Raw genomic sequence first — 27,180 nt, forward strand, 5'->3', positions numbered from 1 at the left:
TGCTCCATCACCGGAGGCTTTTAAAGCAGAAACTGGATGGCCGTTTGCCTGAAATGGTACAGGACTTCCTGCTTGAGCAGAAGGTTGGACTAGAAGACCTCTAAGGTCCCTTCCAGCTGTTGAGTCTATGGCTTGATTACATCCAGTGCAATGGCTTTCCTCCAAAAGTTGGGGAGGTTTTGAAGATTTGTCTAAAATGGGTTGGTATCAAGCCGATGAACAGCTTCTTCACCGTCTCCCCCTCCGGAAGTCCACCACCATCACCACCCACCCCTGCTGAGACCTTGTTGAAACCCCAAACTTTAATCCTGCCCCAAACACGCAGTTCAAAAATAGCAAAGGGAGGGCCGCTACCCCCGGAAAGGAGAAGGAACCATGCCACCAACAACTCCCCCCGTAAGATACCAGAAAATGAGGCCCCCGAGACTCCTGCCTACCACCGCATGAAGAAGTCATTATGCTTTGCCCTTTGCTTCCCTTCCACTTTTCTCAGTGGGCGTGGTCTGGCTGAGGACAATGGGTGCGGTAGTCCAAAGATTAGTTGATTTGACTCCCCTTGGACCGGAGACAGAATTCAAGCCCCCGTTTCACGCTCCTTTATTAACTGTTGATAGGTGGCTTACAATCAGTGGTGAGCTGCCACTGGTTTGGACCGGTTTTAACAAACCGGTAACTCCAACAATCAGGTATATTTCCACCTTTTTCAGCTGGGCGGATTCGCACGGCACAGTGGATTAGACTCTACAGCCATCACTCTTCACACTGCTCTGACTCATCTAGAACAGAGGGGTCGCTACGTGAGGATGCTTTTTGTGGATTTTAGTTCTGCGTTTAACACAATTCTTCCACGTAGACTAGTGTCTAAACTTCTGGACCTTGGGCTTTCTCGTTCAATCTGCCTTTGGAGTATGGATTTCCTGTCTGGCCGCTCACAGAGGGTCAGATTAGGTAATCATACCTCTTCAGCCCTTATTCTTAACACTGGTACACCACAGGGTGTTGTGGTTTGCCGGCAGCCTGTGCAGATGGCAGAGGAATCGGACAGTGGGGAGGAACAGGGACCAGTGCGGGACTCTGAGGGGAGGGACTCGGACGAGGGTCCTGTGTCCAATGCAGAGATGGGGCCAGGGCCACCTGGGAGTTGTGTGCTAACTCCAGAACCTCCGGAGCCTGGCAGCAGCGAGGCAGAGGAACAAGGGGAGCCTGTTCCCAGGGCGCGTGTGCGCAGAGCTGCTAGAAGGCGAGAGCAGCTGAGACAAAAGGGACGACTCGGGAGTAAGGCTGGGAGGTGATCGCCTTTGAATTCTGCGCACACTCACACAACCGGTTGTTCTACCACCACTGCTTACAATACGCAGTACAAAGTACAATTATATTTATATATAATTTTGATTAATAACCTCTCCCCACGGTTTCAAGGGTATGTCGAACACGACAGGGAAGGACTCTGAAGCCTTCCAAAATGGGTCATCTGATGACCCAAGTTGTGCTTCTGAACTAGGGTGCCAGGATTCTGGCAGTTACCTCCATTTAAATCACGAGTCTCGAGCCAAACATCCAAAGGATTTATTGGGAGTTAACATATCCAGCACTGCCTGGGTACAGCTGACAGAATGACAGAATTCATTGTCAGCCTTGACCCTGGTTTCCCCACCCCCACCCCCTGGGTGTATTGTAATTCATATTCTCCAATGGGACATATCCATAGCCCAGAGTCATCAATCACATTCTCCAGTTAGATCTTTGCGGGGCAGAAACTTCAGTCACCTAGTTACTATCTTTGAAAAGCTACGTATGGAATGCACTTTCAGTTTCCAAGCTGTCGTGCTGCTCTTTCAAACTCCTCTCGCCCCTCCCTTTCTATTGGCAACTCTAAAAAGACCGTAGGAATATTTTATGAGTTGACACTAGGAGTGGAATCCCAGTTAAAAAGGGGTTTCCAGTTCTCGTATCTTGCTGGGGGATATGGTAGCCAGCATCATGAGATGTTAAGAGTTCAGGTATGGCCCCGGTCTCGCTGTCCAGGTCTCGCCATCGATGGTCCATGAAATCAACATGCCATTTCTCTCCCGGGGACCGAGTCCGAATCCGAGGTAACAATGATAAAAACTTGATTAACTGTGGTTCCACCTCTTCCTCTACCACCTTTTTTCCGAGGAAAGGAAGTCAGAACTGTTCACATCCACAGGATCGAGGCCATCCTGGAAGGAGAGGCAGCAGATCAGAACTTCTTAGACCACCTCAGGATCCAATCCTTGGTCCTCTTCCTTGGCCAGATAGGACAGGAGTCCGACACACCAGTAGTGGAAAGTCACGGGAAACGTCGTGACTCGAGAACCGTAAACTGAAGAACCTTCTGGAGAGAACACCACCATGGATGCTTCAAGGGATGTTTTGCCTATTCAGATTCCCACTGGAGAGAACGGGAACGACGTTACTGATGAGGTGTTTGGCTAGAGACAAGGGCCGTTCAAATGAATCTGTTCTTCTGAGCTAGCCTTCCTTAAAATTCCCTGGCTCCGGGAATTCTGGGAGTTGAAGTCCGCGAGTCATAATGGAGCCACTGTTGCCCATGTTGGCTCGGGAATTCTGGGAGTTGAAGTCCACGAGTCATAATGGAGCCACTGTTGCCCATGTTGGCTCCGGGAATTCTGGGAGTTGAAGTCCGCGAGTCAGAAAGGGGCCATTGTTCTCCATGTTGGCTCTTTGAATTTTGGGAGTTAGCCCACAACTCATCATTCCTCTCGTCTGTTTCAGCAGATGCCAACAATGGAGATTTCTTCTTTTCAACAAATAATTTTCTCTTTACTAAGAATGAGAAGAAAGAGACGAGGTCCCGAGAATTCTGGCAACTTCGGGTGCAGGACTCGTGTAGGCCCACGCACAACAGAGATTGTCTGATTTTTCCTTCCAAGAGAGATCCGATCAACCAGCGGGGAAGCTACCGTATTATTGGTTGAGTCATTCCTGGTCAACTGAGATATCCTTCCGTTGTCATCTCAAGCCTTCCGTTCATCCAGGGAGCTTCCTCAATTCTGTAGACCTCCTATGAATGTTGCTGCTCCGATTCCTCTTACTCATTTAGCTGCGTTGAGGCAGCCTCCACACACACCTTCAAAGACTTTCTAATCCTTCCAGTTCCACACCAGTGTTGACCCAACTTCCTTTCCTTGGTCACCACAATCCTGACCGATTTTTTTTTTCTCTTCTTCTTCCACGTTCTTCCTTCACCTTCCTTATCTTCTCCTCTTACAAAACCACGCGCGTCATACTCACTGTTTTTGACCTCTTCAACCTGCTACGGGGCTCCACGTCTCCACCACTGTCAGGACAGGAGGTGGGTGGGGAGGGGGATTAACAATCCCTTACTGGAGATGGGACAGGAGGCATACAGGTAATTTAAACACACAGAGACCTCACCAAGCCCATGCCACCCCTACGGTCAGAAGCCTTGGCTGGGACCCTTTTGGGGAGGGGGGAAATATGAGATGATGTTGATGACGACAATGGATCTATGGGTCCATTTCAGAGAGGAAAGATCCAGGAAAACTGGTCCCCACATCCTACCAACCAAGCGTTGAAGGATCTGCTGGAACTGGGACCTCTTAAGTTGGGATCCGGGAAGACCAGGTAGGTGGGTTGTGAAAAGGGAAGAGGAGACCAAGGCTCGTTCTTGGACCCAACTGGACTGCAGATGGGTTGGTTTCTAGTCCAGGTAAGGACCAACCCAACCCCACCCCTGTCAGCTGCAGGAAGGAAGCAGTTGAGAAGAGAGGAAGAGAGAGGAAGAGAGGCACCCAGAACTGATGGGACCCCACAGCCAAGCCTCCTCAACCGAGTCAAAAGAGAGACACAGGGAAGCTTATGCCGCACCGCGTCAAATCTGCAGCTGCCACAGTGGTGGAGATACCCTCGAACCCCCCAGGCGGGCTCTTACGTCACATTCATTGCAGTAGTACGCCGGCTCGTCCTTCACCCTTCCTTGGTACGCAATCTTCTTGCCAGATCGGATCAGGCTTTCCCGCTGGACCTGACAGTGCTTGATTGACTGCATGAGGCAGTACCTAAAGAGAGGAGCAGAGATGAGCACGAACACACACACACACACACATACACGATACAGGTGGCCACCGACAGGATGTCCCTGGGCTCCCGTACAGGCCGACCTCAAGTTACGACCATTCGTTGGAAGGTGCAACAACACTGAAAAAGGGAGGGGACTTCCGGTTTGCAGCGCTTCAGGGCAGGCAGGAATCCGCGATCATGCGCGGTTTCTGCCTGCGCTCGCCGCTGGAGTGCCCTGAGCCACCCGGCTTCAGGGCTAGCCACCTCCGTAGAAGGTGGTGAAGACAGGGGGGATCTGGCAGGGTCGAGAGATATCGCACCTCTCTTCCCTAGCTGGCTAAACTCCCTTTTCGAAGGCGGTAGAGCGGCGGTCAGAAATGGCCGCCACAAAGAAGCGCTCAGACGGAAAAGAACACTTAAAAGGGGTGATTTAGGACTGGCCTTGCACTTACAATCATCACAATGCATGGAGTCCTGACTTACAACAGTTTGTTTAGCAACCGTTCAAAGTTACTGGGGGAAAAAAGGGACTTAGGACCATTTCACCCTTACAACCGCTGTAGACATTCCCGCGGTCACATGTCTCGGACGCTTGGCAACTGGTTTCGTACTTGTGACAGTCGCAGCGTCCAGGGGTGGGTGGGTGTGTCACATGATCCACTTTGGCGACCACCAGAGTCAATGGGGAAGCCGGATTTGCTTAACAAAACAGGTTACTACCTTAACAACAGCGGCAAGAAAGGTTGCGAGCTTCGCTTAGCTACTTTGATTAACGACAGAAATTTCGGGATTCCATCATGATGAGGACTACCTGTACTAGGACGGGGAAGGCCAGTTTGGCTCACATGGGACCCCGGAAGAGTTAAAAAAAAACAAAAAAACCAACTCACTTGATCATCTTGTACAAGTCCGAGTCGCTGATCTTGACTGTCCGCGCGACGTTCCAGGAGACGTGGATCATGGGCACGATGGACTTGACATTCTTCACCTCGTTCCATTCATAGCGTTCGAGCGCCAGTTGGTACTGGTAAGCTGCAGGGAACAAATCCAGGTGCCATAATCCACTGCAAATTCTAGGCCTCTGGAATTGGGGCCAGGTCAAACTTCTGGATGTGAGTGGACGGCGAAAGTCCACCCTGCATTTTGTCCATCCCAAGAGGTAAGGGGTCTGTTGTGGCCTGCCGACTGGCAGTCGAATCGGAGGAGGCGGAGGCGTGGAAGTCATGGTCAGCATCCTCCTCTTTATTCCCTTTATTCCCTATTCTCGGCCTTCATGGCTGGAATTCCTTCTCTTGCCCTGCCGGACTAATTACCTCATCTTGCCTTGATTGGACTTATAGTTACAGTTTTTGTTGACCATGTTTTGGACTTGATTCTCTGCAGCCAAAGGCTGTTCCTGGGAGAGTTTTTCTCCAGCCCAGAAGGTAACCAGGACATTTGGGGGCAAAGTTGGAGCTAATAAAAGGGACTACAGAGGGTTTGTCGTGTTTGGGAGCTGGGTCAAAACAGAATCACGTCCAGTGTTAAGCACCCCATGCTTTCAAGAACGTGTCCGATAAGTTAAATTTAAATTAAAGTAGCTGATGTTAAAATACACTGCTCTAAAAAGTTTGTCACAAGCAAGGACGGGCGGACCTCTACTCTCTTTTGGCTCGGAGAGTGGGATCATCCTCCATTGGATTGAAACGACGTGAAACTGCAAGAGAGGAGGTTGTATCAGGAGGGACGTCCTAAATGTACGATCTATCAGTTCTGTCTCGCAATGTGTTGAGTTCTCCTTCGGTGAAGGTCATCAAACTCCAACCAAGGCTGGAGGATCATCTGCCAAAGATGTTCTACTAAAATGGATCCAGCACCGAGGAGCACTTTGACCTTCTAAAACCCCCACGAGATCTACCAGGCTCTGTTCTGGCTTGGAAGGTGGGACACGGTCAGCTTCAAAGGCCTAAGCTCCTATCCCAAAAAGCTAAGCAGGTCAACCTGCTACGGGTAGGACCACATCCTCCTTCTCCAGCCCATTTCTCCTCCTACCTGTCAGGGGACCGACGTTCCACGCAATATTGTTGCACCACCCAGTGGCCTGCACCCAGTGCACGGTCCCGGCATTGATCCACACCAGGTCTCCAGGACGCTGGATGAAGCGGTAGACAGGGATGTTGGACTGGTAGAGGTCTTCTAGGATGGGCCACCAGGAGCCGGTGAGATAATCTACCCCGTGCCTACAAGAAAACCCAGGTTGAGGCTGTTTGGCGGGGAGAAACGAAGAGTCCCGAAGACCCCAAGAACCTCTGGAAACCTCACTTGGTCAAAACCGTGGAGCATTCTACAGAGACAGTTCCTCTCCGCTTGCTGCTCCTTCCTCAGAAGGTCCCGTCTCCCACCCTGTTTCTTCTCTCCGGCCAAGTTTCCCCCTCGCCCCAAGTCAGAGGGGACCCCTCCGTTTCTCAAAGAAGTCCTACCTGTCACAGAAGGCACTGATATTCTGCCAGTAATGTTCGTGGACGGCAAACCATTCGCAGTCCCCGGGCCCAATGTTGATGTTTACGGAGCAGAAGTTGTTGTTCTCCTGGTGACCTACAGAGGAACCGCGGGAGAGGAAGATAAAAGCTCAGCCCAGGTCAACTGCACTACATACCAAGACTCTGCAAGGCACCAGAGATCCTTGGTGGAAGACCGAGTGGCGCCCCTGGCGTGGAATCGATCGGGCGTGTCGCGCAAAGCAGCTGAGGTGGAAAATCAGGAAATAAAGGCCCGTATAGAGGTGGAGGGAAGGGCCCAATCAGCTGATTGTCAGAGCAAACTGGTTCCCTCACAGATGATTCAGCCGAACCGGGCCAAACTGGTAGAATACCACTAACTGCATGGAATCCGAAAGTCCCAGGTTTTTCATGCAGGGGTCTCCAAACTTGGCTGCTTTTTAAGACTTGCGGAGGTCAATTCCCAGAATTCCTCAGCCAGCCACGAGGAATTCTGGGAGTTGAAGTGCACGAGTCTGAAAAGTGGGCAAATTCAGAGACCCTTCTTCTGGTTCTTAGCCACAAAGGCCCAGTTTCCAGCTCAGATCTACCCAGCGTCCCTCCCGTCCATCCACCTGTCCCTATAGGGGTCAATAAGGGGAGCCCCTAAGCGGGATGTGAGAGCCTTTCTCTGCCTCCCTCCACAGCTGGGGTTCAAAGGTAGAGGGTGGTGAGATCTGGAGGTTCCACCTCAATGTTTGGTTTTGTTCCCCTAGTGCAGAGGGTATCAAACTCAATTTCACTGAGGTCCGCATCAGGGTTGCGTTTGACCTCGGGGTCCGGGGTGGGTGTGGCCAGTTTGACGTCGTTCGTGTCAGGGGTGCGTGTGTGTGGTGTGCCTGTGGTGGCCTGAGTGAGCTTCATTTTTTTCTGGGAGAAACACTGTGGGCTGGTCAAGGGTGGCCCCACGGGACAGATCTAAGCTGGCCGCATCATCTAAGCGTCCTGTGGGCCGCATCTAATCACCCTGCAGTCCAGATCCGGCCCACGGGCCTGGAGTTTGACACCCCTGTCCTAGTGGGAGAGCGGGCCCAACCCATTTCCTGCTCAGACCGGGGGGGTTCTCACCTGGGGTTCGGCTGCCAGGGACCTTCATGTACAGTTGCACTGTGTTCATGCCCAGAATGGTGTGGCCCACGTGGCTCAACATGTTCCCCGTCGATGTGACGCGCATAAAGGCAGGCAGCTTCAGCAATTCCTGGAGCTGCGGTTTCCATCTGTCCAAGAAACCAACAGGTTACCCACACGAACTCAGAAGAAGCTGGGAGATCAACTAGTCTGACCTCCCTTTGGCCTAGAAATCCTCTAGGTTTGGTCCTCAAAGTTACGACTGTGAAGGGAGCCTTGTGCCAACAGTGGTACAGGTAGATCCTCGACTTACAACAACTGAGCCCAGCAAGACATTTGTTCAGTGAGTCTTACCCCATTTGGCCACCTTCCTTGCTGCAGTGGTTAAGTGAATCCCTGCAGTTGTTAAGTGAGTCACCTGGTCGTTAAGCGAACCTGGCTTCCCGCAATGACTTTTGCTTGTCGGAAAGTCGCGAAAGGGGATCCCTGTGGGAACGCTACAACCGTCATAAATATGAATCCGTGGCCAAGTGTCTGAATTTCGATCACGGGAGCAATGTGGGATGTTGCAATAGTCGTAAGTGAGAAAAATGGTCCTAAGCCATCGTAACTTCGAACTGTCGCTAAACAAACTATTGAAAGTTGAGGATTACGTGCAATTGCCTGTGATTTTACGACGCTGTTTGCAGCCAGCGTGGTGATTCTATGGGCAAACCCCACAGTTGTTAAGCAAATGCGACGGTCGTTAAGTGAACCCATTGTCCACTATTGCCTAGTTTAGCCGAAAACCAGAACTGCTGTAAATGTGTTGCCAAGGGCCCAGACCATCATGCGGTCATGCGACCATCGTAAGTTCAAATCCAGGTTGTAAGTCCCTTTTTCCAGGTGGGTTGTGACTTTGGACAGTCCAAAGAAACTTCAGTAACCTAGTTACTATCTCTGAAAACATTTATGGAATGCACTTTCAGTTTGCAAGCTGCCACACTGCTCCCCCCCTCCTTTTCTGCTGGCAACTCTAAAAAGTCCATAGAAATATTTTTATGAGTTGACACACTAAATGACTCATCGTAAGTCGAGGACTATGTGTACTACTGCACACGGGGCTAGGAATTCTGGGAACATCACTGCCCCTGCTAGTCAGGAATTATGGGAAGCTGGTATGGCCGGTTCAGGAATTTTGGGAATGGAAGTCCACAGGTCACAGGTCATAAAATAGTTACCCATTTCCCCCCTTTTAAGTCTTTTAAACTTGCAGTGATGAGTTCTGGCCACCAGGAGGCAGCCTACACCCAGAGCACTCTCTTTCTGAAATTCTCATGCATCACCAGCAGGGGGCAACAAGAGAGCCACAAACTGTGCTTTGCCCATAGGATTTCATTGGAGGGAAACTGGCTGGCCCCCCAATTCCACGAGTGTCCACCGGGGGGCAGGCAAAGATCTGGGATGCAGCCGTCAGGGAGGCCGCTCTAGGAAACAAACCGTTTTGCATGCAGTGACAGGACTGAACCCCAAGGCGGCAGCGCAAACAAGCAGATCTAGGCCCCAAATCAGGGGCGGGATTCAAATAATCCAACAACCGGCTAAGTGAGCCACCAGTTCTCCTGAACCGGTGCGAACCGGCTAAATCCCACCACTGCCCCAAATGCGCTCTGCTGCGGTGGCTGCTTTGCAAAGACAGGCAGCAGGAAATGGAAGAACCGGGGAGGGAGGAAAGAGTGGGGTGGGGAGGGGGAGAAAAGCGCCCGCAGATCCTCACCGCTTGGCATCCGAGAGGTCGATGTTGGTCCCAAACTTGATGATTTGGTGGGGCTTCTGGTCTGGGTTGCTGCGCGAAGAACAACGGAAAGGGGGGGAAAAAAGAAGCGAGGACAGGAAGCCGCGATGAGCCATTTTCTCCCAGATGGAGAAAGCATTAATGTCCCAATTCTGCCCCTCAACGAAGAGGACAATGTGAGCACCCCTCCCCCCCCCCCAAGCATATCCTGTGCTTCTCTGGATCCGCAATTCACAAGCCAGCATAGCCTGACCTTCTTCCTTCCTCCATCCCTCTCTCTTATCCCCCATTATGCGCCATTTCTTCCGGAAAAAAAAACAACCCCTCCCAAATCCAAAGAATATAGGCAGTCTTTGACTTACGACCATAATAGAGGCTAACATTCCCTAAAGGTGGCCACTGATTGAATTTTGACCCATTTTAAACCAGCTTCCTTGACACGGCCGCGAAGTGAATTACCACCATTCTTAAGTGAGTACAAGACGGTCGTTAAGTGAATTGGGCTTCCTCACTGGCTCCGTTGGAAGGAGAACCCAGGACACCGCGACAGTCGTAAACACGAGCCGGTGGCCAAATCGTCTTCATTTTTGATTATCTGACTGTGGAGATGGGGCAACAGTCGCGTAACAAATGGTCATAAGTCACCTTTTTTTGTGTGCCGTGTTAACTTTGAATGGTCACTAAATGAACACTCATATAAGTCAAGGACTGCCTGTAATCGATCAAAAGAATCACTGATTGATGCTACCTAGTTGGGTCATGAAACGTCTGCAAGAAAACCACCAAGCTCAACAACCAAGGATCCCACAGTCTTCCTCCTCCTCCACCAACCCCATTCCTTTTTAGAACTGATGACATTCCCTAGTTGGGTCATGAAACGTCTGCAAGAAAACAAGCTCAGCGAGCACTGGGGACCCCAAAGTCCTCTTCCTCCTCCTCCCTTCTAGCACGCATTTCAGCTCTGAGAGCTAAAATTATTCCCCTTTATCGATCAAAGCAAAGGTCACCCAACGAGCAGGAAGAGGCAGGAATTCTCTACCTGGGCGGTGTCTCTGTGGTGCTATCCGGCTCCTCGGCCTCCTCATCGTCAGTCTCTTTGTCCTCCTGCCACAACAGAGAGAGAAGTCACAATGGAGGCCTTGCCATCAAGAGTTAAGCGAGGCCCTTCAGCCTGAAACCCTCACGGGGCCCAGAATCCACACGAGGGACAGGACAGACAGATGGACCAATCTTGGTCATCTCACCTGAAGCGACTCCTGGAACGAAGCCGCTTGGTACTGGGCATACTTGGCGATGGTGGTGTGTGACCGGCTGCTCTCGCACGGCCAGACTTGCTTAGTGCCCGAGAGGTCCCAGTTCTCGTCGGACGGCTGCTGCACCTGCGTGCGGACTTCCACGGCGTGCTCGCCACTCGCCTCCACCAGCGTCTTCGTGCTGAACAGCCCCAGGTCTGCGGGCGAGTGGAGACAATAAAGCAACGGGGCACCCGAGAGCCTCATTATACACGCAAACCCAAATTGTGGGAAAGATTTGTTGTTTGCTCAACTCTCCTGGTTCCATCCCCCCCCGCCTCGTTTGGAAAGACGAAGGCCCGCCATCCTCTCCACCCAGATCCTAAGGAACTACAAAGATCCTCAGCCATTCTCCAAATCTGGAGAAAAATATATTTTCTCCTTATTGGGCACTCCAGAGATTGCCAGCACCCGAATCAAATGAGGAGGCGGTGTGGGAGTCGAGGGGCACCTGGGACTCCGAGGGGGAAGCGGGAATAGAGCTAGCAAAGAGAGAGAGAGAGACAGAGGCAGAGCCTTGGGCCATCCGTCAGATGGAGAGTCAACAGCCTGAAGGTCTGGAGGGGGCTGACGAGGAAGAGGAGGAACAGCTGAGGCACAGAAGGCAGAGGAGAGGAGAGCAGTGGAAATCTATGGGCCGGTCCTTGGGGCGGAAGAGCCACCGCTGCTAGTGAAGCCCCACCCTAACTCTGGGGATAAAAGGCAGGGGGCGGAGGTGAAGAGGGGTGGCAGACAATTGTTCGTCCCCCTGCTAGAGACAGACTGGCTAGCCCATTATGGTGAGAGAATTTTTCATCAAAGCCTACGGTGTCCAACAGGCCACCACAGGACAAAAACACCCAACCCAGCCTGAACATCTGGCTGATTGTGCCACGAACCCATAACCATCATACTCACTGAGTCGAAGAGATCCAGCCAGACCACGGATGACGGTGATGGGGTTCTTGGGATCGGTGCAGAATTGTAGCAAGACGGGAGAAAAGGCGTCCCGCTTGCTCTCCAACTGAAGGAAAAGGAGGAGACTGTCAAGAGGACTGCAGGCCAGTCTGGCTCCTCCACCCCACCTTACCCACCCACCCTCCAAGCACCAAGTACCCAACAGTTGTCAGGGCTCCGACAATACACCCCCATTCAAATCACAGACCCACAATTCGTTGTCACCCTTGGCCCTGTTTCCCACCCACCCAGCCTTCTGGGTGTAACATAATCCATATTCTCCAACGGGACGCCTCCATAGCCCAGAGTCATCAATCATGTTCTCCAGTTAGAATTTTGCGTGGAAGAAACTTCAGTCTCCTAGTTACTATCTTTGAAAACATTTATGGAATGCAGTTTTGGTTTTGCAAAGGGTTTTCCCCCTTTCTGTTGGCAACTCTAAAAAGGCCAGAGAAGTATTTCATGAGTTGACATTATGAAGGCCACACAGCCGGGCGAGAGTCCAAACTCCCCCTTTAATGCTCCAAATTTCCCCTCAAACGCTCCCACATTCTTGGCGCGTCCCAGAAAGCACACGCACGCGTGGCAGCCTCGGGGCTGCGCCTAGGCCAGAAAATCAAAGGAACAGAGAAATGAGTCCCCGAAACAAGGAACAAACAGTGAGCCCACAAGTAAGGAAGAAACAAACTATCGTGCAAACTCCAAGAGGTCTGTACCGGCACATCAAACTCCACCAATTCAGTGTTTGTTCCCGACAAATGCCCCTCCCCACAGGGTCTCCTTAAATCTCAGCGCCCCCCCCCCAGGTGTGCCTTGGGAAAAGGGGCGGAGCACTCTCTTCCCGAGTAGTAGTCGGGCCGACCTGTGCTGTTTCTCCCGTCTCCTTTCCGCTCTCCGCGCTCGGGGATCGGGAGGGTGTGGTCCTTGCTCATCACCTGAGCTCTGTCGCTCCTCGTGTTCACCGCTTGTCCTCCCTCTCTTGGTGGTTCTGCCCTAGTTCCTCCCTGCCTACAAGCCGTCCCAATCCTGAAGGCACCTGGGTTGACTCGGCCTGCTCCTCCCCATATTCCTCCAAAGCCAAGGCTCTCTGCTCTTCCTCTATGCCAAGACTAGGCAATGAAGAGTTCACAACGCCACACAAGGAAGACTCTGTGTGTGTGTGTTTGTGTGTGTGTGTGTGTGTGTGTGTGTGTGTGACTAATTCTCACAAAATCATACATTGCAATGTCCTACCTGTCAATGAATACTTCAGCTTCAACCATAGCAACACAAGAGCAAACAATAGATACAAACTCAAAGTAAACCGCACCAAACTCGATGGCAGGAAATACGACTTGAGCAATAACAGAGTGGTCAATGTCTGGAATCCTCTACCCGACTCTGTAGTCTCTTCCCCAAACCCCAAAAACTTTAACCTTAGACTGTCTACTATTGACCTCACCCCTTTCCTAAGAGGTCTGTAGGGGGCGTGCATAAGCGCACCAACGTGCCTACCGTCCCTGTCCTATTGTTTCTTTTTTATTTTTCTTATAGGTATCCATATATTCTTAACTACGTATATACTTATACCTATTATCTTGTAAGCGATTGACAAATCAAATAAATAAATAAAAGCCGGGCCATGCCTGGAAAGGAAGGAAGCTGTAAAAAGTGCTCCACTCTTTTCTTTTCTTTTCTTTTTCTTTTCTTTCTCTTTCTTTTCTTTCTTTCTTTCTTTTTCTTTTCTTTTCTCTCTCTCTTTCTTTCTTCCTTTTCTTTCTTTCTTTCTTTCTTTTTCTTTTCTTTCTTTCTCTCTCTCTCTTTCTCTCTTTCTTTCTTTCTTTTTCTTTTTTTCTTCTCTCTCTCTCTCTCTTTCTTTCTTCCTTTCTCTCTCAGTGAGACAGAGTCATCGGATGGGGTCCTTGAACCAGCAACCAGGAGAGCCAATATCTCTTTTGTTTTGCTTTTCAGGACATGGGAGGTTTGACCTGAATAGCAACGGAGGGACAAACTGAACAGAGAGGAAGCTGCGCAGAAGGGAAGGAAGGCAAATGGACTGGGTGGGTCTCAGGGCTCCAGGAAGAGGGGTCTGGGCTGCTGCACCCCTAGAAACAAGGAGGCGAGACAAAGAGCCACAAAAATAGGATTTTTATATTTTTTTTAAAAAAAGAAAGAATGGGGGACGTAAGGATTTTTGGAATGACCAGGAATAATGCCACCCTAAATTCTACGCAAGCAGAAACGATGCTTTAAAGGAAGGAGGAGCATCCAACAATGTAAAGGAAGAGAGGCCAGGCCTCAGAGATAAGAGACATGGGCGCAGATGGGTGATGGGACTTCAACTCCCAGAATTCTCAACCCAGCAGGAATTCTGGGAATTGAAAGTGAGCACAGAATTCTGGGAGTTTAAAGCATCTTAAGCATGTAATATGAGGAATGGAGGTCTAAGCCTCTTAAGCAAGGAATTCTGGGAATTGAAGTCCACACACCTTAAACATGGAATTCTGGGAGTTTTAGTCCATGCATCATAATCACAGAATTCTGGGAGTTGGGAGTCCAACTGGGCCGAGAATCAGAAACAAGCAAGTCGTAAAAAAAAGAAAGAAAACAAAACCAGAATGAAATAGGACAGAGCTGAGAAAGAAACCTAGGCGTGAAGAGAGTGATCCTGCAAGGTGACCCACTCAAGAACAGCAGACGGACAGCAGCCAAGTTGGTTTTTCTTCCAAAGATCGGATGACTTGTACTGAAGCTTTCCTAGTTAGCATCAATGTTTGTTTTGACCAAGGCTTCCTGAGACCGTTAATTAAGTATAGACTAAGTCCAAACGACCCTCTTTTTACTTCAACAGCTGGGAATTATGTTCACTCCCAGCCAGTAATGAGTCCCAAACAGTCCCTCGAGATAAGCACCCACCTTTCTCTCCTTTGAATTGCTGCCAACAACTAAAGTGCCAAATTAACTGTTAAAAAAACAACTGAAGTACAAAGTCCACAAAGAGCTTCAAGGTTTAATCTGAACAGAGTGAACGACGTTGCTTCCTGCAAAGGTTTTCCTACCTTTGCACTTCCTTTATACCTTATGGGAGGGCCAATCACCTCCAAGCCTTACTCCCAAGTCGCCCTTTTGTCTTTGCTGCTCTTGCCTTCTGGCAGCTCTGTGCATGCGCACACTGGGAACAGGCTCCCCTTGTTCCTCTGCCTCGCTGCTGCCAGATTCTGGAGGTCCGGAGTCAGCACACAACTCCCAGATGGCCCTGGCCCCATCTCTATGTCAGTCGCAGGACCCTCATCCGAGTCCTCCCCAGACTCTCGGACTGGCCCATGTCCCTCCCCACTGTGATTCTGCTGCCGTCTGCACAGGCTGCCGGTGAACCACAACAGGGTGGACTTCAACTCCCAGAATTCCCCAGCCAGCTAGGCTAGGGAATTCTGGGAGTTGAAGTCCACCCCTCTTAAAGTGGCTAAAAATTGAGGAATACCGATCTTGCCTCATTCCATGGATTGGGTTAGAGAACCCGGGCCAAATTGCTGGGCATCCTACTAGACTCCAGAACCCACAATTCTTTCATTTGGGGGGGGTTTGAGCAATTCTGTTTCCCCCTCCCAAAAATAAAGGGTCCAAATCCCCACCCAGAACCCCAGCCGCGGAGTAGTGAACGACGGTCACTGTTGTCGCCTTAAGTCCAGTTTCGCTCCCTCCCTCCCTAGTTCTTCCTCTCCGCCCTTTTTTTTGTTTGCAAGAAAACCCCTGGCTCCCCACTTTTTTGAAAAAAAAAAAAAAAAGAATCGACCTCTTCCTCCATGAGGGCTAGAAACTTGGTGGTTGCTTTGATCGAAAGCGCTGCTAGTGGGGCCGCTTTGCGTACTAGAGCGAGCGTAGATTGCAAACCCCCTTCAGGATCCCTGAGTTTTACACCCCCAAAGATATTTCATGGGCATCCCCCTCCTCAGAACCTACTTTCCCGCGGCGACCCCACCCTCCAGCAACCCGGCAAAAACGGATACTCACGTAGATGCTTGGTGTTGGGGGGCTGAGCTTATCCCGGGGAAGCTTTTCGTCCATGTTGATCTGCGGCTTGACAGAGTGGTTTTGGGACAAGTACGATTCCTTAAATTTCCCTTTCACCTTGGCATGCCTTGTGGGAAGAAGACGGGACGACGTGAGCCCCGGGGAAAGCTGCGCAAAACGTACATTCTCGGCTGACAACCACCCTCGAGCCCAACGTTTCTGCTGCTAAGCGAGACGCTTCTTCAGTTGAGTTCAACCCCATTTTTACGACCTTCCTTGCCATGGTTGCTAAGTGAAGCGCCACGGTGGGTAAGTTAGTCCACAAGTCGTTGCTGACTGTAGGGGGGCGGCGCTCACCTCCGTTTCAAGGCCACTGAGCTGGCGCGGGTCATGTGGCCGGCATGACATCGTGCAGCGCTTATCTTCCCGCTGAAGTGGTACCTGTTGATCTGCTTGCATTTGCATGCTTTCAAACGGCTAGGTGGGCAGGAGCTGGAACAAGGGACGGGAGCTCACCCCGTCGTGTGGCGCTCAGGTCTCCAACCTGAGTGCTGGCTTTCCAGCTGACCAGCCCAGCATCTTAACCGCTGAGCCGTCGCCTCATTCCAACAACGAATGAATGAATCACTTCGCAACCATGGCAAAAAAGGTAATAAAAATTGGGTAGGACCCACTTAAGAACGGTCTCGCTCAACAACAGAAGTTCTGGTCCTAATTTGTGGTTGTAAGTCGGGGGTGGCTCTGTGGGCCAGATCTAAGCACCCGGTGGGCGGATCCAGCCCGCAGGCCTTGAGTTTGACACCCCCGTCGGTTACTCGGTGAATCAGTATTTTAACTGAGGGAACAGAAACCCTTTGAAGGCAACGGGGGAGCGACGGCAAGGACTCACTTGCTGGCCCGCACAACCTCCGCGGCTGAGTGGTTGATGGTGACTTCGCTCAGAGGGATCCGCCGCTCCTCGACTTCCGAGGCAATAAAGGTCTCTTTGTCTCCGCTCTCCACTTTGATCAGCCGGATCTTCAGCTCCTTGGGGGGACCCTCCGTGAAGGACCGTAGCTTCAGCAGGTCGGCCGAGCACACCATGGTGGACACCGAGCCCACCGGGCCTTCTTCCTTCTTGGCAGGGGACCTCCGCTCGGGAGGCGGCGGGAGGCGGGCGGCTTGGCGCCGTTCTCCCGGGCTTGGCCCTCAGCGCTCTGCACGTCCAAGCTGCCCAGGATCTGCCGGTTCTTCCCCTTGCGAGCTTTACCTTCCCGGTGTCTCCGCGAGCCGTCCCGGTTGGACCGACGGTGCCGGCGATGTTCCATGTGTGTCTTGCGGGACTCATCCTTGGGGCGCGGAGGGGTCGGTGGTAGGGGCGCTGGAGGCACAGGGGCCAGGAGAGGAGCAGGCGGAGGGGAGGCCGGGGTGGGCAGGGGGCTGGCAGGGGGCGGGGGCTCTTCTCCCGCCCTGCTCGCCCACCAGAGTCTCGCAGGCGCGGCTGATCTCCTCCAACACCTCCGACTCAGTCTTCAAGGGCCGAGGGGCGGGCAGGGGTGGGGGCGTGGGGCTCGCTCCTCCGTGGCACCACCGGTGCCTCCAGCCCACGCTTGGCCTGAGGTAGTGAATTGGGGTAAGGGGCTCTGGCTCGCACCGGCTGGGGGGAGATCTTAGCACCTGGGGGTCATCGGTTTGAGCCGATAGGAGTGTTTCTGCCCCTCCAGCACACTGGCCAAAGACTTGAGGAGAGACGGAGTGCCATGAGGCGCAAACTTCGTCCCGCTGGACCCGTGGCCGTCATGGCCAGGGGTCGCTGCTCTTCTGTGTCCCGCTTGCCGAAGCGATAGAGGCAAGGGGGCTCGGGGGTCCTGCCCGGGAGGTTTGGGGTAATCAGAAGGAGCTGGCGGAGGCCGAGGGCAGCTTGGGCCTTGCCAGGGGTGGGGGCTAGGGAGGAGAGGGGCGGGGGGAGGTGGCGGAGGGAAGCTCTCCTCTCGTTCTTCTTCCCCGCGCCGAATGGATTCATCCAGCATTTTCATGATGTTGGCCAGCCCGTCCGGCAAAATCTTGGAGAACTCGGGGGTTCTTCGAACTGGTCTTCTAGCGGGGGGCTAGCAAAGCCGAAGAGGCGGTCAGAGGAGGCCTCTGCAGCGGGGGCCACCCCTGGTGGGTCCGGCGTCTTTGGATACGAGGCCCGGGACGGTGGAGGCGGCAGGGGGCCGGCGGTGGCGGTGGCACCGGCAGCGGTGGGGGGCTTTCTGGGGACCTGAATGTTCCTGAGGTAATCGAGGGCTCGGATTCAGGGGCCTGGCCCCCGGAGCCGTTCTCTTCCCGGCTGCTCTCGGAAAGCCAGGAATTGGGGGCTGGCGAAGGCTCGGGGCTGGCCGGCCTGGGAGTGTCCCTGGACCCTTCCCGAGGGCGAGAGAAGCTCCCTTGTGGGCTACTGGGGTCCGAATCCTGGAAGCCACATCCCGAGTCGCAACTGGCCAAGGATGGGGGGTCAGCCCTGCAGGGCTCCCCGCTGCACCCGAAGAGAATGTCCCCCAGGGGGTCTTCGTCCTCGACCTTGCCCTCCCCCGCTTTGTTCAGCCAGGGCAACGGAGGGGGAGAGGGGAGGAGGGGGAGGGGCTGGGGGGGCACTGGGGAGACGAGGAGGGGGTGGGGCAGGGGCGGACGGGGGCACGGGGAGGTTGGGAGGCGAAGCTGCATGCGCCGCGCAGGGCAGGTTGCGGGGGCGAGGGGCAAGGGGCGGGGCGGAGGGCGGGGCGGTTTGCGTCCCCGTTCTCCGACGTGGGGCTGGACAACTCCAATGCCGGTGTTTGGTAATGATTAGAAGAACCCTATGAGGGGGAGGAATAAAAGAAATACAATCTCTCCAAAACCCTCCTCCTTCCTTCCTCTCTTTTCTTTTCCTCCTTCCCTCCCTCACGTCTCCTTCCTTCCCTTCCTCTTCATCCCTCCTTTCTTCCTTCTCTCTCCTCTCCTCCTTCTTCTCCCTTCCTCCCTCATTCCCTCACTCTCTTCCATCCATCTTTCCTTCCTTCCTTCCCCTCTCCCTCCCTTTCCCTTCTTCCTCCCTTTATCCCTGCCTTTCTTCCTCCCCTCTCTCCCCGCCTCTCCCTTCCTCCCTCATTCCTTCCCCTCCCTTTCTTCCCTGTCTCCTCCATCTTTCCTCCCTCCCTCCCTCTCTCTCTCCTCCCCTCCTTCATTCCTTCCTTTTCTTCCCTCCCTTCCTATCTCTCCTTCCTTCGCTCCCTCTCCTCCATTTTCCCTCCCTTCCCTCCCTCCCTTCCCTCCCTCCCTCCTTCCTCGGTTACACACTCTCCCCCCACCCGCTTCCATCCTCTTCCTCTTCAAGGGCTCAGCCCGGGAAGCAGGACATATGCCAGAGCGCCCCCTAAGTCGTGGGGGCCACTTACAAGGCTTTCTGAGGCCAGCGGCCCCGTGAGGTGGTCTTGCTGCTGCTGCTGCTGGTGGTGGTGGCTCCTCCTCCCGGGGTCGGGCGTGGGGCATAAGGCACGCAGGCGGACGTTGCTGGTGTGGTGGTGGAGTCTGGACGCACCCGGGGGACTCGGCCATCTCTAAGGTCACTTCCGTTGGGCCGGGCCAAGCAGCTGTGGGGCTCGAGGGGGCACGGTGTGCTGGCGGGGTGCGGGGAGTGGGCGCCATGGCCGGCAGGCGGTGGGGGGCGGGTGGGAGCTGTAGGTGGGCGACGGGTAGGGAAAAGGATGAGCCACCGAATTCCTCTGCTCCTGGGGGAGGAAGGAAGAGGAGGAAGAGAGGAAGAGGAAAGGAAGGAAAGAAGGAAGGAAGGAAGAGGAAAAGAGAGACAGAGAGAGAAAGAGAAGAAGAGGAAAGGAAGGAAAGAAGGAAGGAAGGAAAGAGGAAAGGAGAGAGAGAGAGAGAAAGAGAGAAAGAAAAAAGGAAGGAAAGAAGGAAGGAGGAGGAAGAGAGAGAAAAAAGGAAGGAAAGAAGGAAGGAAGAGGAAAAGAGAGACAGAGAGAGAAAGAGAAAAAGAAAAAGGAAGGAAAGAAGGAAGGAGGAGGAGGAGGAAGAGAGAAGGAAAAGGAAGAAGGAAGGAAGGAAAGAGGAGGAAGAGGAAAAGGAAGAGAGAAAAAAAAAGGAAGGAAAGAAGGAAGATAAGGAAGAAGAGAAAGAGAGAGAGAAAAGGAAGGAAAGAAGGAAGGAAGAGGAAGAGAGAGACAGAGAGAGAAAGAGAAAAAGAAAAAGGAAGGAAAGAAGGAAGGAGGAGGAGGAGGAAGAGAGAGAAAGGGAAAAGGAAGAAGGAAGGAAGGAAGGAAAGAGGAGGAAGGAAAAGGAAGACAGAGAAAAAGGAAGGAAAGAAGAAAGGAAGATAAGGAAGAAGAGAAAAAGAGAGAGAGAGAAAAGGAAGGAAAGAAGGAAGGAAGAGGAAAAGAGAGACAGAGAGAGAAAGAGAAAAAGAAAAAGGAAGGAAAGAAGGAAGGAGGAGGAGGAAGAGGAAGAGAAAAGGAAGAAGGAAGGAAGGAAAGAGGAGGAAGAGGAAAAGGAAGAGAGAGAAAAAAGGAAGGAAAGAAGGAAGGAAGATAAGGAAGAAGAGAAAAGAGAGAGAGAGAAAAGGAAGGAAAGAAGGAAGGAGGAGGAGGAGGAAGAGGAAGAGAAAAGGAAGAAGGAAGGAAGGAAAGAGGAAGAGGAAAAGGAAGAGAGAGAGAAAAGGAAGGAAAGAAGGAAGGAAGATAAGGAAGAAGAGAAAAAGAGAGAGAGAGAAAAGGAAGGAAAGAAGGAAGGAGGAGGAGGAAGAGGAAGAGAAAAGGAAGGAAAGAGGAGGAAGAGGAAAAGGAAGAGAGAGAAAAAAGGAAGGAAAGAAGGAAGGAAGATAAGGAAGAAGAGAAAAGAGAGAGAAAAGGAAGGAAAGAAGGAAGGAAGAGGAAAAGAGAGACAGAGAAAGAGAAAGAGAAAGAGAAAAAGGAAAAAGGAAGGAAAGGAGGAGGAGGAGGAGGAAGAGAGAGAAAGAGAAAAGGAAGAAGGAAGGAAGGAAAGAGGAGGAAGAGGAAAAGGAAGAGAGAGGAAAAAAGGAAGGAAAGAAGGAAGGAAGAAGAGAAAGAGAGAGAAAAAAAGGAAGGAAAGAAGGAAGGGAGGAGAAGAGGAAAAGAGAAAGGGAAAGAGAAAGAAGGAAGAAATAAGAGAATGAAAGAAAAAGAAAGAAAGGAAGGAAGGAAGGAGGGAAGGAAGGAAGGAAGGATAAAATAAATTCAGGGTGGGTTTTTTTTTGCTATTCAGCTCTTTCCTGGTTGACATGAAGCATCCTTGCAAGATGAAGTGATCTGGGGTGGTCTTAATCCCCCCTCCTAACCTCCCACCACCACCACCCCAGCCCCGCCCCCCATGGCAGATGCCAAGCCAAGCGGGCAGCCAGGAGCAGACACAGCAGGGAGCCCCCACCCCCACCGGAAGCCCCCACCATCACCCCTCCCTGCCTGGACAAGACTGCAGGGGAAAAGGGAATCAAGACCCCCACCCCCTTGGGGGCTAACGCTGGGTTACGGGACAGGACAGGGGGCACAACGTTTAGTGATCAAATTTACCTAGCGGCCCATCTCACAAGAGACTCCGGGTGGCAAAGACAGGAGGAGACCCCAGCCCTCCACAGGGACCCCTCCTCAATTTAAAACATTGGATTATCAGCTGTGTTACACTCCTCCCTCCCTTCCTCCATTCTTCTTTTCCTCCTTCCATCTAGCCATTCTTCCGCCTTTTCTCTTTTCTCCACTTCTCGTTCTTTCCTTCCTTCCTCTGTTTCTTGTTCTCCTTTCCATTCATCCTCCTTCCTTCCCTTCCTTTTTCTTTCTTTCCTCTGTTCTTTTCTCCATCTCTCATTCCTTCCTTCCTCTCCCTTCTTTTCCTTCCATCCATCCGTCCCTCATTTTTCCTTTCTTCTTTTCTCCATCTCTCTCTGCTTCCTTCCTCTTCTTTTCCTCCTTCCTTCTTCCTCTTTTCCTTTCTTTCCTTCTTTTCCTTCCATCCATCCACATCCTTCCTTTCCCCCTCCCTCTTTCCTTTTCCTCATTTTCTCCTTCCATCCATCTTTCCTTCCTCTTTCCCTTTCTTCCGTTCCTTCTCTTTCTATTCCTCCCTTTCTTTTTCCTTCCTTTCCCTTCCCTTCCTCCTCTTTCCTTCCCTTCCTCCTTTCCTTTCCTTCTCTTCAAAAACCAGCCTTCCTTCCTTCTTTTCCCCTCTCTCCCTCCCTCTTTTCCTTCCTTCCCTCCCTCCGTGGAGAGGCCTAGCCTTAAAGAGGAGGGGGTCCTTTCCTTTCCTCCTCTTCAAAAACCAGCCTTCCTTCCTTCTTTTTCCCTCCTCCCTCCCTCTTTTCCTTCCTTCCCTCCCTCCGCGGGGAGGCTTAGCTGTAAAGTGGTGGGGGTGTCCGCCTTACTTGTCTGTCTGGGGCGGCCATGTTCTTGCGCTCCTGGCCCCAGGGGTCTCCATGCAGGGGGTTCCATAATCCAGGCTTGGGCAGTTGATAATGGGGATTGCCGGGGGCTCCGTGACCGGACAGGTGCTGGCCCACCCCATTACCACCGTTCTGCTCCCCGGCAGGCATTTGCAGAAAGAGAGCAAGAGGAGAGGGGTCACAGCCTCTAAATCCCCGCCGCCTGTCCCCTGTCCCCCCCAACATCCTTCCCCATCAAGGGGCAAAGAGGTCCCGGCAAAAGACGGGGCTGACCTACATAGCAATTTCTCCCCCTTTTCTAGGCACCCCCTCCCAAGGAGAAGGCAAAAGCAGAGGATGAGAGGTCATGAAGCATGCGCAGAGTGCCGGGGGTGGGTGGGATGGAAGGGAGCAGTGGTGGGATTCAGATAATTCAACAACCGGTTCTCTGCCCCTCGTGATTTCTTCCAACAACCAGTTCACCAAACGGCTCTCAAGAAAGTTAACAACCAGGTCTCGCGAACCGGTGCGAACCGGCTGAATCCCACCACTGGAAGGAGGGCTGGGGGGGTGGGGGGGTGGGGGAGGGGCTTTGCTACCTGGTCGGGGCTGGTGCTCCTCCGCCTTTTCATGGGAGCCGGCATCTCTTCGCCGTGGCACGAGTGGGCTGGGTGCTGAACCGGCGGGATGGGCTGGACCACCGGGGGCTCCATCGGGGGGCCGGGCCTCTTGAGTTGGGGGTTGCGCTTAGCCGAGAAATTCCTTTTCTGGGGAAGCAGAGAGGGAAGGAGCGAGAGAAAGATTGGACCGGAAAGAATTCAGTTTTTTTTATTTTTTCCTATTAAAACCCAACTCACCAGGCCTTCCCGTGAAAAACAAGAGATTTTGGCCCCTTTAAGACTGGTGGACTTCAACTCCCAGAATCCCCCCAGCCAGCCATCTTGAGCAGAGAATTCTGGGAGTTGAAGTCCATGCCTCTTAAAAAGATTGCAAAATGCCTGTTCTAGGTCACGGGTCTCCAAACTTGGCGATTTTAAGACGCATGGACTTCAACTCCCAGAACTCCCCCAGCCAGTCCAACTTTAGCCATTTTAAGGTGTGTGGACTTCAACTCCCAGAATTCTCCAGACAGACATCTTGAGCAGGGAATTCTGGGAGTCAAAGTCCATACATCTTTTTTAGGAAGTTGAATTCTGGGAGTTGAAGTCCATGCAATTTAAAAGATACATAGATTGAAAATCACTGTTCTAGGACAGGAGTTCTTCCAACCTTGGCCGCTTGTGGACTTCAACTCCCAGAATCCCCCTCAGACAGCCATCTTGACTAGGGGATTCTGGGAGTCGAAGTCCATACATCTTAAAAAATACATAGATTGAAAAACTGTTCTAGGACAGGGGTTTCCAACCTTGGCCACTTTAAGACTTGTGGACTTCAATTCCCAGAATCCCCCAGCCAGCCATCTTGACTGGGGGATTCTGGGAGTTGAAGTTCATGAAATTTAAAAGATACATAGATTAAAAAACACTGTTCTAGGACAGGGGTTTCCAACCTTGGCCGCTTGTGGACTTCAACTCCCAGAATCCCCTAGCCTGCCATCTTGACTGGGGAATTCTGAGAGTTGAAGTTCTTACAATTTAAAAGATACATGGATTAAAAAACGCTGTTCTAGGACAGAGGTCTCCAACCTTGGCCACTTATGGACTTCAACTCCCAGAATCCCCCAGTCAGCCTGGGGGAATGAGGTGATAAAAGGCGTCCAAGTTTCCCTCCTGTTTCAAGACCAAAAGATGTCCATAAAACTCATCCAGACCCAAGTAGTCCTTGACTAAAAACTGTTCGCTTAGTGACGGTTTGAAGTTACAACATCACTGAAAACAGTGACTTAGGATGGTTTTTCACACTTACGACTGCTGCAGCGACTGTTGCAGCAGTGGACGCTTGTAGCAACTGACTCAAGTTATGACGATGGCCGTTTCCCTGGGGTCACGTGATTCCCCTTTTGCGACCTTCTGGCCGGCAAAATCAATGGGGAAGCCAGTGTGTCTCAGTTAACAACTGCAGTGATTCGCTTAACGACAGTAGTAAGAAAGGTCATAAAATGAGGCAAATCTCACTGTTAAAAAAAAACGTCTCATTTAGCAAGGGAAATTTTGGGCTCCCTTGCGGTCGTCAGTCGAGCTCCACCCGCACCCCAGATTAAAAGGGAACCATTTTTGCAATTCCTTTATATATATTTTTAGCAATGACTTGAAGGAAGCATTTTTTTTTTTTTTTGAAAGGATGATTTTAAAAAATAGCATTTTTTAAGAAAGAATGAAAAAAGATCCAGGAACAACCACAGAAGGGGGTGGGGGGGGACACAACAACCAGGACGAGGTCAACCAGAAATAATCCAGAGCAGGGGTTGGACTAGAAGACCTCAAAGGCCCCTTCCAGCTCTATTCTGATTGATTGACAAGGTTGCATTTCCTGTCACCACCCACCCCCACCCCAATTCTTTGGTGTTTTTGTGCTGCCCACTGTAACTTTTAACTCATTAAAACATTGGAAAAAGGAGCATTTATGGAAACTCTGGGCGTGCGGAAGTGAGGACCAGTTCAGAGTAACAGAGGTGGAAGGGACATCTAGTCTAACCCCCTGCTCAGGCAGGAGACACCCCCCGCCCCCCGGGGTGAATAATACGGGGCAGAGGCGTCTTACCTCAAGATGTAACAGGTTCCAGACTTGTTGTAAAGGGGGTAAAACTTTGTGCCGGTGATGAGATGACCCCCCTGCATGGAAATTCCACAGCTGAGCCTGAAAAAGGGGGGTGGGGGGAAGGTGGGAGGAAGAAGAGAAGGAAGCTATGTTTAAAAAAGGGGGAAAAAGTTAAAAGCTTTTCTTCGAGGACGTTTGGGAAACCTGTTTTCCTCGGGAAGACTCGCAATATCTCCTGGTGGTCTCCCATCCAAACGAACCGACCAGGCCAGACTGTTCTTAGCTTGGCTTTTTAAACTGGGGAAGGCTGATGAAGGAAAGATTGAGTTGCCCAATAATATTGGGGGCAGTTTGGCGTAGCTGTTAACACACCAGGTAGGAAACCAGGAGACTGGGAGTTCTAGTCCTGCCTTAGGCAAGAAAGCCGACTGGGTGACTTTGGACCAATCACCAGGAGACTGGGAGTTCTAGTCCCACCTTAGGCATGAAAGCCGACTGGGTGACTTTGGACCAATCACCAGGAGACTGGGAGTTCTAGTCCCGCCTTAGGCAAGAAAGCCGACTGGGTGACTTTGGACCAATCACCAGGAGACTGGGAGTTCTAGTCCCACCTTAGGCATGAAAGCCGACTGGGTGACTTTGGACCAATCACCAGGAGACTGGGAGTTCTAGTCCCGCCTTAGGCAAGAAAGCCAACTGGGTGACTTTGGACCAATCACCAGGAGACTGGGAGTTCTAGTCCCGCCTTAGGCATGAAAGCCAATTGGGTGACTTTGGACCAATCACCAGGAGACTGGGAGTTCTAGTCCCACCTTAGGCATGAAAGCCAACTGGGTGACTTTGGACCAATCACCAGGAGACTGGGAGTTCTAGTCCCGCCTTAGGCATGAAAGCCAACTGGGTGACTTTGGACCAATCACCAGGAGACTGGGAGTTCTAGTCCCACCTTAGGCATGAAAGCCAACTGGGTGACTTTGGACCAATCACCAGGAGACTGGGAGTTCTAGTCCCGCCTTAGGCAAGAAAGCCGACTGGGTGACTTTGGACCAATCACCAGGAGACTGGGAGTTCTAGTCCCGCCTTAGGCAAGAAAGCCGACTGGGTGACTTTGGACCAATCACCAGGAGACTGGGAGTTCTAGTCCTGCCTTAGGCAAGAAAGCCGACTGGGTGACTTTGGACCAATCACCAGGAGACTGGGAGTTCTAGTCCCGCCTTAGGCAAGAAAGCCGACTGGGTGACTTTGGACCAATCACCAGGAGACTGGGAGTTCTAGTCCCGCCTTAGGCAAGAAAGCCGACTGGGTGACTCTGTGCCAATCACCAGGAGACTGGGAGTTCTAGTTCCACCTTAGGCATCCAACCTAGCTGGATCACTTTGGGCCAATCACCAGCAAACGGTGAGTTCTAGTCCTGCCTTAGGCAAGAAAGCCAACCGGGTGAGACTTTGGGTCAATCGCCAAGCGACTAGGAGTTCTAGCGTGGGTTTTTTTTTTGGTTTTTTTTAACGAAGAAGGATGGGGACTCCTCAGCTCCCCCCACCCACCCAGTTCCCTCTCCCCAAGGCCAGACTCCCACCTCCGGCACCTCTTACCTGTTGCAACCTCCCAATGCGGGCGTGCATTTCCCCATAGCTCCCGTAGTCGCGCTGGTACCGGGCGGCGTTTTGATAGCACCGAATGGCTTCCTCGCAGTCTTGCTCGGATTCGTAGATCTCCCCCAGCTGTTCCCAGAGGTGAGGCTGGCCCTGGTCCCGGAGCAGAGCTTGGACGTAGCCATGGATGGCCTCCAGTTTCCCATGTAGGGGCGGGGGGCAGATTCCTGGGTGGGAGGGGTGGGGAAGAAGAGAGGAACGAGAGAGAGGGGAGATGCGTTGAGCAGGCGGAGAAGAAGCCAACGAGTGGGGAGGGGGTCCTGGAGGGGGGTGTCTAAGGAGGACCCAGCAAAGGAGAGAGGTGAAAGCGGGGGGGTTGGAGAGAGAGGAGCAATGAAGCCGAAAGGACGGAGCTGCGCAGCAGAAGTTAGCAGGACCATGCAAGCAAGCGAACAGGAGCGGCTGGCGGTCAACAGGGAAGGATATTTGCAGCAGCCCGGGTTGAATTGAAGGGTCCTTGGTGGTCTCTGAGCTTGAGGGGCGGGGGTGTGTGTGTGTGTTTCCTTGCAGACGTTTCGTGTCCCAAGTAGGGAACACTATCAGTGCTAGGAGGGAGTGGGGTTTGTGGAGATGGGGAGGGAGGGGGAGGAACGAGGAGGAGGAGGAGGAGAAGGAAAAGGAGGAGGAAGAAAAGGAGGAAGAGGAGGAGGAGGAAATAAAAAAAGGACCGTGGGGTCCCTGGTGCTCTCTGAGCTGGGTAGTTTCCTTGCAGACGTTTCATGACCCAACTAGGGAACTTCGTCAATGCTGGAAGGGGGTGGGTTTTGCAGAGATGAGGAGGAAGGAGGAAAGGGAGGAGGAAAGGGAG

General features: G+C 52.2%; 1 protein-coding gene across 1 annotated transcript in view; it reads right to left on the bottom strand.

Moving 5' to 3' along the window:
- The window catches only part of KDM6B (lysine demethylase 6B), a 34,166-nt gene that overhangs the window by 5,516 nt on the left and 1,470 nt on the right, over nucleotides 1-27,180 (bottom strand). Inside the window, 30 exon segments of the mRNA XM_087947398.1 lie at nucleotides 3,938-4,064; nucleotides 4,956-5,097; nucleotides 6,097-6,284; nucleotides 6,525-6,639; nucleotides 7,650-7,798; nucleotides 9,406-9,474; nucleotides 10,463-10,527; nucleotides 10,668-10,873; nucleotides 11,613-11,718; nucleotides 15,642-15,768; nucleotides 16,531-16,792; nucleotides 16,795-17,078; nucleotides 17,080-17,188; nucleotides 17,191-17,412; nucleotides 17,415-17,485; nucleotides 17,487-17,512; nucleotides 17,514-17,566; nucleotides 17,569-17,694; nucleotides 17,697-17,829; nucleotides 17,832-18,224; nucleotides 18,226-18,351; nucleotides 18,353-18,457; nucleotides 19,037-19,056; nucleotides 19,059-19,250; nucleotides 19,253-19,306; nucleotides 19,309-19,369; nucleotides 22,027-22,176; nucleotides 22,623-22,790; nucleotides 24,724-24,819; nucleotides 26,313-26,539. Of these exon segments, the coding sequence (XP_087803524.1) occupies nucleotides 3,938-4,064; nucleotides 4,956-5,097; nucleotides 6,097-6,284; nucleotides 6,525-6,639; nucleotides 7,650-7,798; nucleotides 9,406-9,474; nucleotides 10,463-10,527; nucleotides 10,668-10,873; nucleotides 11,613-11,718; nucleotides 15,642-15,768; nucleotides 16,531-16,792; nucleotides 16,795-17,078; nucleotides 17,080-17,188; nucleotides 17,191-17,412; nucleotides 17,415-17,485; nucleotides 17,487-17,512; nucleotides 17,514-17,566; nucleotides 17,569-17,694; nucleotides 17,697-17,829; nucleotides 17,832-18,224; nucleotides 18,226-18,351; nucleotides 18,353-18,457; nucleotides 19,037-19,056; nucleotides 19,059-19,250; nucleotides 19,253-19,306; nucleotides 19,309-19,369; nucleotides 22,027-22,176; nucleotides 22,623-22,790; nucleotides 24,724-24,819; nucleotides 26,313-26,539 (4,172 nt within the window).

The sequence above is a fragment of the Notechis scutatus genome, chromosome Z, assembly GCF_049901735.1.
Source record: "Notechis scutatus isolate UNSWTSFEM ecotype Mainland chromosome Z, rNotScu1.2, whole genome shotgun sequence".
In the NCBI taxonomy this organism is placed as follows: Eukaryota; Metazoa; Chordata; class Lepidosauria; order Squamata; family Elapidae; genus Notechis; species Notechis scutatus.